This window comes from Macrotis lagotis, chromosome 1 (genome assembly GCF_037893015.1).
Source record: "Macrotis lagotis isolate mMagLag1 chromosome 1, bilby.v1.9.chrom.fasta, whole genome shotgun sequence".
Taxonomy (NCBI): Eukaryota; Metazoa; Chordata; class Mammalia; order Peramelemorphia; family Peramelidae; genus Macrotis; species Macrotis lagotis.
This window is the reverse complement of record NC_133658.1, coordinates 441,005,574-441,019,590: the sequence shown is the minus strand read 5'-3', so window position 1 is coordinate 441,019,590 and position 14,017 is coordinate 441,005,574. Positions and strand designations below refer to the sequence as shown.

The 14,017-nt window shown below is 34.9% G+C and overlaps 1 protein-coding gene across 5 annotated transcripts in view; it reads left to right on the top strand.

The window, feature by feature from the left end:
• PACS2 (phosphofurin acidic cluster sorting protein 2) overlaps window positions 1-14,017 on the top strand; it is a 342,997-nt gene that overhangs the window by 151,854 nt on the left and 177,126 nt on the right. For all 5 annotated transcript variants that reach the window (XM_074213318.1, XM_074213320.1, XM_074213321.1 and 2 more), the window contains one exon: window positions 6,144-6,306. In XM_074213318.1, coding sequence (XP_074069419.1) covers window positions 6,144-6,306 — 163 coding nt within the window. The remainder of the gene's footprint in view (window positions 1-6,143; window positions 6,307-14,017) is intronic.

Genomic DNA, 14,017 nt, shown 5'->3' with positions numbered 1-14,017 from the left:
AAAAACCAAAATAGGGAGTTGATATCCAGGATGAGAAAGGCAATATTAAGAGAATACCTAGTTATCCTTAGTCATTTGAATCACCTAGCCTAAATGAACCAATCTCTGAATGTTGAAAAAAATGAATGTTACAGAATATTACTGTTCTGTCAAAAAATGACAAAATGTGAATACAGTGAATGGAAAGTATATGCACTGTTGCATACTGAAATAAATAGAAGCAGGAAAACCATCTACATTATAGTTGAAATAGCTGAAATTCAATTTTGCTTCAAAGAAGATGTATAAGAAGACACTTCTACTCTTGCTAAGGTTTATGTGTTGGGGACTAGGGGAAGATTCCCACAGTATGTAACATTTAATTTGATATCAGAATTTTTCAATGTATTGATCAGCTTTTTTCCCTCCACTTTTTTTCAGAACAATTCTTTATTATAAGAAATAGAGAGAAAGAGGAGGAATACAGGGGGAAATTTAAATAAGAGTATGTTGTGACACAGTGACCTTATTTTCTTTTATGAGGAAGCTGAGGTCCAGTGTTTGTTATTCACCTAGTGTCATAAAGATGGAATTCATTCCACACATTGTCCTAAGCAGAATACAAAAAAGAGCAAAAGAAAAATACTCAAACTAGTCCTGCTCTCTGGGAACTTTAGAAAGACAAAAGACAAACAGCTATGTCCAAATAGTGTGTGTTTGTGTGTGTGCGTGTGCGCGTGTGTGCACACACACACACACACACACACACACATGTCCTAAATTGAATATAATCTCAGAGGGAAGGTAAAGGAGAACTGGTGGTAGATTTTTTTAGGTTGTTTTTTTGGGTTTGTTTTTTTGTTTTTTTGCAAGGCAATGGGGTTAAGTGGCTTGCCCAAGGCCACACAGCTAGGTAATTACTAAGTGTCTGAGGCTGGATTTGAACTCAGGTACTCCTGACTCCAGGGCTGGTGCTCTATCCACTGTGCCACCCAGCCACCCCACCCCCCCAGTAGATTTTATAGAAGGATGGATTTTATCTGAGACTTCAAGGAGAAACCAAGAAGTAGAATTGGGGGGGGGGGGGGGAGAAAGTTCACAACATGGGGAAACAACCAGTGAAATTATCTGGTCAGGAAATGGAATGTTGTATGCAAGGATCAGCAAGAAGTACAAAGAGCAGACTAAAGTATAAGAAGATAGAAAAGGACTAGGTTATGAAAGATTTATAAAACCCATGCATAGCATTTTATGTTCAGTCTTAGGAGTATCCAGAATCCCCTGGAATTTATTGAATAGAGAAATAATCAGTCTTTGATTTAACTTGGTAGCTAAGTGAAAGGTGGACTGAAATGCAGAGAGACTTCAGACAGAAGACCAACCAGCAGGCTATTGCTGGTTGTGATGTGATGAGGTCCTTCTTGCATCAACATGGTGACTTTGTTAGTTGCAAAAAAAAAAAAGGCAAATATGGGAGCTGTTGCAGAGCTAGAAACTTTTAAATTTGGCAGCTAATTGAAAATGGAAGGCATGTGAGTATTAGAGGTGAGATCTGAATCTATATCCTCATCTTTCTTTGTCTTACCCTTCAACAGTTTTGAAAAAAAATCTTAAAAGTTTAGTGTAGTAAACTTATTAGGAATCAGCATAGTTATATTGCAACTACAAAAGTTAATTTTGTCTTTATATTGAGAAAACTTAGCTTCTAGAAATTCAGTCAAACAATATCTATAAATTTGTATTAAATTTTGTTTTAGGACATTTGACCATCAATATGGTGGAATAGCAGAAAGATTTATAGCTATCTCCTTGCCTCCCTCCCACACACACACATATCCAAACAGATCTAAAAACTGCATCAGACCAAGCCCTGATCAGACAATCTGAGATAAAGAAATCTTAGGAAGAAAGAGGATTTTGGATAGCAGTAAGATCGTTCTGCTGAGGAAGAGCTGTATGGTATTCCTAAGCAGGAAGAATCAGTGCACCAGGGCAAGAAGAGAGGTCCAACTTTATGCAGAGCACAAGAAGAGATACTGCCCAGCAGTTCTGTTGCTTACTACTCTCAAATCCAGGATTAACTGACTTGGAGACCTACACTTAGGGTCTGCATTCCAAGATAAAGAATGATTGCTTATCTTAGTCTGTGTCCTGAGCAAGGAGCAAGTTCAGAAGCAAACAATAGATTTTTGACTCTGACAGCAAAAACAGAATAGGGTCTTAGTTTCACTCATCATCTCAGTCTGAAACCTACAACAGAATAACCAAGATAGGTGTGAAGCCTGCTCCTCTCTCACACATGGAATAGAGCTTTCTATGTGACTGGCAGTAAATGAATCCAGTAGCATTCCATTGGAACTTTCAACAAAGGATAATCCAATAGAATTGTTGTATTTTGAGCCCAATTCAAGACCTTTGCAGAGTTTGGAACAGCAGAACAATGATTAGCCTTTATCCTGGATCAGACCACTTGAACATAAGTTCATTAGCTTTGAAATCATAGAATAATGTGAAACTCAGAACTCTTAAGAAAACATTATAAGAACCCAAAAGGACACAGATTCAGTTAAGCTACTCTCCCCAGAAATATTCAGAGCTCAACCTTAATATAAAGTTTGAAGTCAAGAAGTTAGTTTGAAAGAGCGAAAGAATAAAAGAGTTCTGAAAAGAAAGAACTCTCACAGTGACAATGAGGGTCAAGACCCAAACCTAGAAGAAGATAATGACTCCAAGTCATGTACAAGCAAAGCATCAAAGTAGAACACAACTTGGCACAAGTTCATCCAGAATTCCTGGAAAAAAAACAGAATGTAGGTTTGTTTTTTAAATGAGTAAAGATTACTTTTTATAAATGAAATGAGAATGCTAGAGGTGAAAAATGGGAAAAGAAATGAGTTGTAGAAGAATGAATTAGAAAGGGAAGCATTATCTTTCCACAAGAGATTAAAAAAAACCTTTCTCAAGAATTAGTCTCTCTACCAAATAGAAATTGCGTGAGAACACAATTTTTTTTTCCATTTTTTAATATTTTTATTTCATGTTTTAAGTTCCATCCCTCTCTGTTTCCCTCCCCTCACACTTCCCTGAAACAACAATCAGGTATAGATTATACATGTCCAGTTTTGTGAAACGTTTACATATTAGTTATTTTGTACAAGAAGACTTGAGAAAACAAGTATTAAAAGACTGAAAATAGTAGGGGAAACATGTTAGAGTATCAGAACTAAAGCAACTAACCTGGAAAACTGATCAAAGAGAAGATATATAAAAATAATTATACTACCTGAAAACCACAACCAAAAAAAAAGAGCCTAGACATCATATTTCAAAACATCTTAAAAAGAAATTATCTAGATGTCTTAGAACCAGAGGAAGGACAAAATGGAAATAAAATCTACCAGTTACTGCCTGAAAGAAATTTAAATTGTAAAATCTTAGGTATATTACTCAATCAGAATTTCCTGACCAAAGAAAAACTACTATAAACAGTCAGAAAGTATTCAAGTTCTGAAAATTCACTTTAATAGTTGGACAATTTTTATTTTTTCTTCATTTGATACCATGTGGTTAGGCCAAAATTCTCTTGAGTTATAATAAATATAATTTATGAATTCCACAGTATTCCAGGACTTGATGCATTTGCTGCAATGTCATCTCCAAATAGGAAAATGTGAAGGATTTCACCTGTTCTTTACTATCTACTGAGGCTCTCTTTTCAACTTGGACTTGGATTTCTTTTATAACTATAACTGTATATTTTTATAATTAAGTATATATATATTTATATATAACAATATATCCTTTCTGTTTTCAATTGATAATAATGCTCAGAGGTTTATCAATAAACAAAGAGTAAATCCTTGTTCTGTGCCAAGTACTGTGCTAGGTTGGAGCAGATGATGGTATAAAGATAAAAAGGAAAATAGCTATTGCCTTCATGGAGTTTGCATTGTACAGTTTTCCCTTAGTTAAATTATGATTCTTATATAGTTCAAAGAATCTTTTTTCTCACCCAGGTAAAGTGATTTTTTCTTTATAGACAAGTAAGACGTACAGAGGGATTCTATATTCCCTACATTTTTCCTGATTTATGTGATGGTAAAAATGTGGTTTACTTTTGAATGTCCCTTGTGATAGTTACTCTGTAATAGCTACTTGTGATACTTACTTTCTTTCCTGCTTAACTCTGACACCTTGATTATAACTACCAGGTTGAAAATCCACCCTTTAACTCCCCCATATTCAATGAAGCTTTTTCTACTTGCCATGAATCTCCTTTCTAAATAGTTGACAGCACAAAAGCTTATGATTATTAAATTTATCACTGGGTCATTTTGTTTTATCTAAGCTCCTATTTTCTACTAAATAACTCCAGCAAAGATTCCCTTGATGTTTGGTATAGATTTTTTTATAGTTTATGTAAATGGGAAAGTAAGCATATGAAATATTATTAATGTTTTCTCATTCACTTTTTAGAGGATGATAATAGGACCAAGATTTTTTTCCCCCTTTTTTTTGGTTTCTTTCCCCTTTTGAGGTAGCCTGAGAATCAATCATTCAGTGCCTCCAATAGCCTTTGTTTTTCTTCATTTCTAGTTACACTTTCTCCATAAGCATAACCATGACTCAGATGTTAGACTCCAAAGAAATAATTCCACTCTATTTTGTGGTGAAAACTTTGTTTTAAAAGTTGTATTAGTTTTTCCCCTTCATCATTTTTTTTTTGCTGTTATCTTTCTAATTTCAAGCTAGACTTTCTTTAAAGTTGTTTTTCATTCCACTACTTCTTAAAATTTCATGGGACAGAGCTGATCATAATAATCTAACATATTTCTCTTTTAAGATTTTACAAAGGAGTTTATATTCTAAACTACTTTTATCTTTGGCTGCCATACCTCTGCACAATTATGTATGATGACTGAATAATCTTGTTATAAAAATCAATTTGTATCAATTAAAATTCCTTATAAAATAATTGCACTAAGTGGGGATTTCTTTCCTACATATATTTCCATTTTTCAGTGTCCATAACTTACTTAGAATTAGTTGCATTTTTTTTGAACGCTTAGTTATAGTTCATGTCTAGGGATCTAGATCAGAATGAACAGGATCCCTATAAGTACTCAAAAGTGTAATATAGATATCAGAAAAGAGGACAGCTCCTTGTGCCACTGAAAGAAAAAACTTAAGATACAAAGATTAATAAAGTCAAATTAACAAATTTGTTAAAATTGTTAAAATATTTAACAAATTGTTAAAATATTAAATAATAAATCAATATCATTTTTATCTTTCCTCATGGCAAAGGCATGCTGTGGGACTGCTGACCTTTGTTGTCTGTTTTAACTTGTAATTCAACTTCTTAGTCATGCAGTTCATGGTCTGGGCTTTCTTAGTATTTTGTATCCTCTGGCAGTGGTGCATCTTCTCTAGAAGCAGTTTGGGCACTAATTCGTGAACTGTTAAACTTTTGAATTCATGAGGTAGCTACCAAGGCTAAAAATGTTCTTTATCAAAGGTATTCAAATTTATCAGGGATTCTGTAGAGCAAATTGCTCCAGTGTTTAGACAGCTGAATTATCTCTCCTTTGGTGCTCCAATTATGTCTAGGAAGCATTTGAAGGATAAACAGTTTTCTTGAAATAAGATATGCCAAAACACTTTTCCTCCTTAAGGGAACTAGTATTTAAATCAGTATTGCTTTGAGGATGAGACTTGTCCCTTATTCTTAGGCATATATAAACATCATCCAAAAAACATCCTTAGGAACATAGAAAGAGCTGATAAGACTTACTTGTAAATATCATTTTATGTATTCCCTTATTGAGAATCTAGAAGATTAAAGTAAAGGGGTAAAAGAACCCCACAAGCTTCTGATAGAAAAAAAAAAAAGACCTGAAAAAAATCTTATGCCATGGGAAAAGTGATTGAATGTTTCTGCTGCAACTCATGAATCACTTTCCTACCTCTGAACCCCAGGATTCCTTCTAAACTGCTGATTGGGCATTGACTCTTTATCCTTTTCCATAGCTAATTAGGAAAAGTCCAGTCACATACTGACAAACTTGAAAGATGTAGTAAATATTCCTAGATGTCTTTTAAAATATTTTGAGTTTTTATATTTAAATATACTGCAATCAACTATCTCAATTACCCAAACACAGGTAATGCAGCACCCAACTGAAGGAGGTCAGGTTCTGAGCCTTTGTAGCAACATCAAAGAAGTCACTGCTAAAGTAGCTGAAATCTGGATCTTCTCTTTGTCTAGTCAGCCAATAGACCATGATGACAGCACTATGCATTCCGGTCAGAAAATCAAATCCACAGGTGAGTTTTCCCTTCTCTCCTTTTTTTGTTCCCTGGCTCTGCTAATAATTCATGGGTTATTAAACCACTTTGTTTCTTCATTAACTCACATGGTTATGGGAATAATTTAAGGAGAGCTAGATTTCTCTAAATAAAAGTTTGAGCTTAAGTAACTCCAGGATAATATCTATGAGTAATAGCCTTGTTTCACATGTAGAGCTGTATTCCAACTTCTGGATATGAAGGTTTATAGTTTATGAGTTACATCTCATTTCTTTCCCCATGATATTTTTAGCTATCATTCTACAAATGTCATTCAAACATCAGGCTTAATGTGTAACAACTGTTATTTATTCTCATCATACAATTGTCATACCTTAACAAGTTCTATTATTCTTAGTCCATGTTCCAGCATGGCAGTTTTTCCTTTTTGTTGGCAATATGTACCCTTTGCTTATATAGTTGTGATTTGATTATCCTCTCTTTTTCCATCTAGTCTTTGTTTAACCTGCTGTCTGTACTCTCTCCCAGGTGTTTGATATATGCAAACACATTGACCTTCCAGTACCTAGGAGCCCTAAATCTATGTGATTCTAATTTATGCCCTTCCATCATTGCTCTGCAAAGAAGCTACCCAAATTGCTAGAGTTCTTCTGATTTTTTACATTTTATTTGTACCTTTGCAGCTCTTGGGTTATTTCCCTTTTTTTTTTAATTCCTAGACAAGAAATTGAGAAGAATTTTCTAAAATAGGAACAATATAAATTCTGGTTCTCATCATTCACAAAAAGAATAACTAGAATTTTTTATAAAATTGATCCTTTTAAAGTCAAGAATGACCAAAAAGATTCTGTTGTTAATTGCAGTTTTCACAAGATCACTCAAAGCTAAATGTGGAGTAGGTGATACAAAAGGAATTAGGGTCTTTTTTTTTTTTGCAAGGCAAATGGGGTTAAGTGGCTTGCCCAAGGCCACACAGCTAGGTAATTATTAAGTGTCTGAGACCGGATTTGAACCCATGTACTCTTGACTCCAAGGCTGGTGCTTTATCCACTACACCACCTAGCCACCCCACAGCTAGGTAATTATTAAGTGTCTGAGACCGGATTCGAACCCAGGTTCTCCTGACTCCAGGGCTGGTGCTTTATCCACTGCGCCACCTAGCAGCCCCAGGAATTACATTTTATAGAAGACTCTCCAATGATGTCTCTCCATTTAGAGCAACACTCTAAGCTTTGAGGGAAGAGAACAACATGAGAGAAGGAATGGCAAGAAAGAGCCAACCAATCCAGTTGGGAAGCTGGATATCAGGCACATATTCATTATCAGTCATTTATTTAGATCTTCAATTCTTCAAAAAGGAACACTAATTTATATTGGTTAAGCCTTGCCTAAATATGACAGATGCAGAGCTACTTCTTAAATCCCTCTTCTCATAACTAGAATGCTTTTCTTAGCTTTAAACAATCTACTTTGTTTTGTATCATACTGATAATGCAAAAACATTCAAATATAAATTCAGAAATGAATAAAACAATCAATCACATTCTGTGCCACTGTTCATTTGAAGACCTGAAATGTACATGGAGATTCTTAGGTATCATCCATGGAAGCCCAGGACTGAGTCCTCATGCCAATAAACTTCTGGCTTCGCAGTCACAATTTTGATGGAAATGACTGACATAAAGCTTGAGTTTATAACTGATGTCCACCTATTTCACTTTCCCAGCATCATCTGCTTCCAGAGCCAGATTATCTGTTGTCTCATTTGTTTTACCATGATAGTTCATATCCATCAGTGTTTTGAGGGTCATCCACATATCCATTATAAACTACTAAATGTTCTTGGTTGAAAACTTTGTGTAATTTTTCCTACTATAAATGTGATGTTACTTATGCATCTGCTCTATAAATAGATGTAAACATCAAGTTATTGGATTGATAATGTTCTGACTGTATTCCTTCATGTCCTGTTTCTTATACTGGAGTGAAAAAGCTTTATCCTAGAGAGCATATCTTAATTTGTAGAAAATCACAGGGATAGCAACAAATCTCTTTCAATGGAAGAGTATTGCAAAGCAATGAGACTGTTTATCAAACGGCAGATTACTATAGTCATTTACTGCTGTTTCTTTTGTACCTATCACTCTATTTCTTAGCCAGTACCAAACAATTTTGATGACTGATGCTTTATAATATAATTTTAGATGTGTTAATGGCTCGGCTTTTCCCTATACACTTTTTTCTTTAATTCCCTTGATATTCTTGATCTTTTGTTCCTTCATATGAATTTAGTTACTATTTTTTCTAGCTCAATAAAGTAATTTTCTGGAAATTTGATTGATATGGGATTGAATAAATAATTTAATTTAGAGAGAAATGTCATTTTTATTTTGTTAGCTTGGTGGCCTACCCATGAGCAATTGACATTTGCCTAATTATTTTGATCTGATTTTATTTCTGTGACTAGTGTTTTATAGTATTTTCATATAGCTTCTGATTCTGCCTTAGCAGGTAGACTCCAAAATATTTTATGTTGTCTAATGATACTTTGAATGGAATTTCTCATTCTGTTTCTTGCTGCTGTGTCTTTTTAGTAATACAGAAATGCTGTTGATTTATGTGGGTTTATTTTATGTCCTGCCACTTTGTTAAAGTTGCCGTTGTTTCCAGTAGTTTTTTAAATGATTTTCTAGGGTTATCTAAGTATACCATCATATCCACAAAGAGTGAGAGTTTTGTTTCTTCATTTCCTATTTGAATTCCTTCAATTTCTTTTTTTCCTCTTTTTGCTAAGGCTAGTATTTCTAATACAATGTTGAATGATATTGGTGGTAACAGAAAGCCTTGTTTCACCCTGATCTTATTACAAATGTTTCTAGCTTCTCTCCATTACATGTAATGCTTGTTGATGGTTTTAGATATATACTGCTTATTGTTTTAAGGGAGACTCCATATATACCTATGCTCTCTAATGCTTTAAATAAGAAGGTGTGTATTTTGTAAATAGCTTTTTCAAAATCGAGATAATCATATGATTTCTGTTAGGTTTGTTATCGACATGGTCAATTATCTGATAGTTTTCCTACTTGCATTTCTGGTATAAATCCTATTTGATCATAGTGTATTATTCTAATGATAACTTACTGTAATCACGTCGCTAATATTTTATTTAAAGTTTTTGCATCCATATTTATTAGGGAAATAGCTCTATAATTTTTTTTCTCTGTTTTGACTCTTCCTCGTTTAGGTATCAGCACCATATTGGTGTCATAGAAGGAATTTGACAGAACTCCTTCTTCATCTATTTTATCAAATATTTTATATAGTATTGGAACTAATTGTTCCTTGAATATTTGGTAGAATCACTTGTGAATTCATCAGGTCCTGGAGATTTTTTCTTAGGGTGTTCATTGATGGCTTGTTCATTTTCTTTTTCTGAGATGAATTATTAAAGTATTTAATTTTCTCTTATTTTATCCTGGGCAGTTTATATTTTTGTAAATATTCATCTATTTCACTTAGATTGTCGAATTTATTGGCATACAGTTGGGCAAAATAATTTTTCAATTATTACTTTAATTTCCTCTTATTGGTGATGAATTAATCTTTTTTTTTTTTTTTTTTGCTTTTTGATACTGGCAATTTGGTTTTCTTTTTTTTTTTTTTTACTGAAATTGACCAGAGGTTTATCTTTTTTATTATTTTTTTCATAAACCAACTTAGTTTTATATATCAGTTCAATAGCTTTTTACTTTTGATTTTATTAATTTCCCCCATTGATTTTCAGAATTTCTAATTTGATACTTAATTGGGAATTTTTTATTTGTTCTTTCTCTAGCTTTTTTTTAGTTGATACCCAATTCTTTGACCTCTTTTTTATTCATGTATGCATTTAGCATATAGTATTTCTTCTAATAACTACTTTGACTGTATCCCACAAGTTGTAATATTTTTTTTCTTTATGGTCATTGTCTTGGATGAAATTATTATTTATTATTATTATTATTATTATTGTTGTTGTTGTTATTGTTTAATGCACTCATTCTCTAAAATTAGATTATTTAGTTTCTAATTAATTTTAGGCCTATCCCTCCTTGGTCCTTTATTGCATGTTATTTTTATTGTATCATGATCTGAAAAGATTGCATTTAATATTTCTGCCTCTCTGCATTTGATTATGAGCTTTTTATGCCATAATGCATGGTCAATTTTTGTCTAGGTGCCTTGTACAGAAGAAAAAAGATATATTCTTTTCTATATTCATTTAATTTTCTCCATATGTCTATTATAACTAACTTTTATAATATTTTATTCACCTCCTTAAATTCCTTCTTGTTTATTTTATGGTTAGATTTATCTAATTCTGAGAGAAGGAAGTTGAGTTTCCCCATCAGTTTAGTTTTGCTGGCTATGTCTTCCTGTAGCTCATTTTCCTTCTCCCATAAGAATTTGAATGCTATTTCACTTGGTTATATACATGTTTAGCATTGAAATTACTTCATTGTCTATGGTACCTATTAGGAGGATGTGGTTTTCTTTCTTAATCCTTTTAATGATATCTATTTTTGCAATTGCTTTGTCTGAGATAAGAATTGCTAATCCTGCTTTTTCATTTCAACTATAGCATAATATATTCTGTGCCAGCCTTTAACCTTTTCTCTGTAGGATTCTCCCCACTTCAAACATGTTTCTTGTAAGTAAAATATTGGAGGATTCTGGTTTTTAATCCACTCTGCTATCTGCTTACATTCACATTCACAGATACAATTACTAACTTGTTATTACTTTCCATGCTTTCTCTCCTTCATTTGTATTTTTCCCCTTCTTTCACCCTATCCTGCATCAGCAGTGTTTTGTTTCTAAATACCACCTCCTCAATCTGTCCCCCCCCTTCTATTAGCCACCCTTCCTCTTCCCTCTTTCCCCTATGTGCCAAGTGGCACATTAGCTTTGGAGTCAGGAGGACAGGAATTCAGATTCAGCCTCAGGCACTTGCTACTAGCTGTGTGGTCTTGGGCAAGTCACTTAACCCTGGTTGCCTCTCATCCAGGACAATCTCCAGTTGTTCTAATTCATATCTGACCACTGGATCCAGTTGACTCCAGAGGAGAAAGTGAAGCTGGTAACTTAGCACAGCAGCCCCCTCACTCAAATCCAATTCATGTGCTTTTCATGGCATCTACTACTTAATGTCATGATCTTCTTTGAGAATGAAAGACAAAAAAACATAAAAACTTTCCCTCTGCTGCAGTAGGTCCTTTGTGCCTCTTCATGTGATATAATTTACCCCATTCTGCTTCCTCCTTTTCCCAGTCTCATTACAATACCTTCCCTTTTTTTAATGTCTTAATTTTTTAAATCATTCCATTAAAATCAACTTATGTCCATTCCTTCCACCTAAGTATACTCCCTCTAATAGTTATGATTCTCAAGATTTTTGAGAATTTTCCTCTCAAGTAGGGATGTCACCATTTTAATCTTATAGCAATCTTTTTCTTTTCCTCTGTTCACCTTTTCATGTATCTCTTTGAGTCTCCTGTTTGAATAGCAGATTTTATCTTCAGCTATGTTCTTTTCATCAGGAAAGTTTGAAAGTCACCTATTCTGTTAAATGTCCATCTTTTCCCCAGAAAGAGTATGTTCAATTTTGCTGGGTAGTTTATTCTTGGTTGTAATCCAAGCTCCCTTGGACCTCTGTGACAGCTATTCCAGGTCATTCTTGGTTGTAATCCAAGCTCCCTTGGACCTCTGTAACAGCTATTCCAGGTCCTTCAGTTGTTTAATGTTGATGAGCCTATGTACTCCTGACTGTGGCTCCTCAGTATTTGAATTGCTTCTTTCTGCCCACTTACAGGATTTTCCCCTTGATCTGATAATTCTGAAGTTTAACTGCAATATTCCTTGGTATTTTCACTTTGGGATCCATTTCAGGAGTTCTCAGTAGATCTTTTCAATAACTCTTTCGCCCTCTGGTTCTAAGGTGTCAGGGCAGCTCTCCTTGATGATTCCCTGAAGAATGGAGTCCTCTTTTTTGATCATGGCTTTCAAGTAATCCCATTATGTTTAAATTATCTCCTGGACCTATTTTCCAGGTCAGTTGTTTTAACAATGAGGTATTTTACATTTTCTGTTTTTTTCTTTTTTTATTTTATTTAACAGATTTTTGGGTTCTCATAAAATCTTTAGCTTCCATTAGTCCTATTTTATTTTTCAGGGAGGTATTTTCTTTATTTAGTTTTTGTGTCTCCATTTCCATTTGGTCAATTCTATTTTTAAAAGAGCTTTATCTTTTTTTAATTGTCCAATTGTATTTTTAAAGGATTTGTTTTCTTTTGTCACATTTTGTTGCAGGATGTTCATTTTCTCTTGCATTTCTTTTCTTAATTTTTCCATTTGATTTTTTAAAATTCTTTCTGAGCTCTCCTAAGAAATCTTTTTGGACTGGAGATCAATTATTATCCATAGCTTCTGCTCCCCTTTTCTGAGCTTGTGTTTTGCCCATCCTTGTCTCCAAGGTAACTTTCAGTGGATTTTGCTTTTCTCTGGCCTTTCTTCATTTTGAGTTTTGTTACCTATCCCATGGTTTTTATGTTGGGGAAGGGCTTGCTTTTAGACCTTTGTTGAGAGCCCTGGAAACTTACTAACTGCACTCTGCTGTTGAAGTCAAGAAGTCCTGGGGGTTGCTCAGTGGACTGTATAATGAGGGTAAGCTGAAGTTCTCTCTTTCTCTCTGGGCTGCCCTATACTGGGGATGTCAGCTACTGACTCCCTATATTGGAAATGTCTGAGGCTATCTCTTATGTTGTCTTCAGGCAGTCCAGTTACTTGGGTGAGTTGGCCAGGTTGGAAACACCAGAGGCGTTCAGTATGATGGAAGCCCCCCCCCCATCCCTATTGAGGGGGGTGGAAACACCTGAGGCTATGTCTGAGCTGTTTGCACAGGAACAGCAGGGACTCTCTTTCTATATTGGACTGTTAGTGATGTCCCAGTTGGCTGGCCTGTTGGGAAAGGTAGGAACACCTGGGGTCATCTCTGGGCTGTTAATGCCAGAGGCTTATTTTGTCAGGATCAGGCCAGACTAACCACCCAGGCTGAATGTGGGTGCTGGTACCCATTCCAGGATGCTTGAAGCCAAGTGCTACCTCCAAAACCTCTACTCCCACAACCAAGGATCTCAAGTTAGTTCCCTGCCTTGTCCTGCCACCTGCTCTGGGTCTTTGCTCTCTGTCTGAAGTCTTCTCCCCACCCCCACCCCCACCCCCAAGCTCCCTGTGATGTACATTTTGGAAGATGTTTCACTCTAACCTTTGGTGTCACATTCCATTGCTCCAAAATCTATTAAGAGACATGATTAATGTCAGTTCTTTTTTTCTTTTTTAAGGTTTTTGCAAGGCAGATGGGGTTAAGTGGCTTGCCCAAAGCCACACAGCTAGGTAATTATTAAGTGTCTTGAGACCAGATTTGAACCCAGGTACTTCTGACTCCAGAGCCGATGCTTTATCCACTGTGCCACCTAGCTGCCCTTAATTTCAGTTCTAAGGGAAACTCAACAATGCTTAACAGAAATCCTTTCTGCCACCTTGACTTGAAGTCAGTTGTCCATTTTCAATCTCATGCAAACCATTCTGGCACTTTCCTTCAATGTGTCCTTTTCATTACACTTGGAAGAAAAAAAAAATTTTCCCAGAATCTGCCCATTTTGGTTCAGCCAAGATAGAGACTGCATTA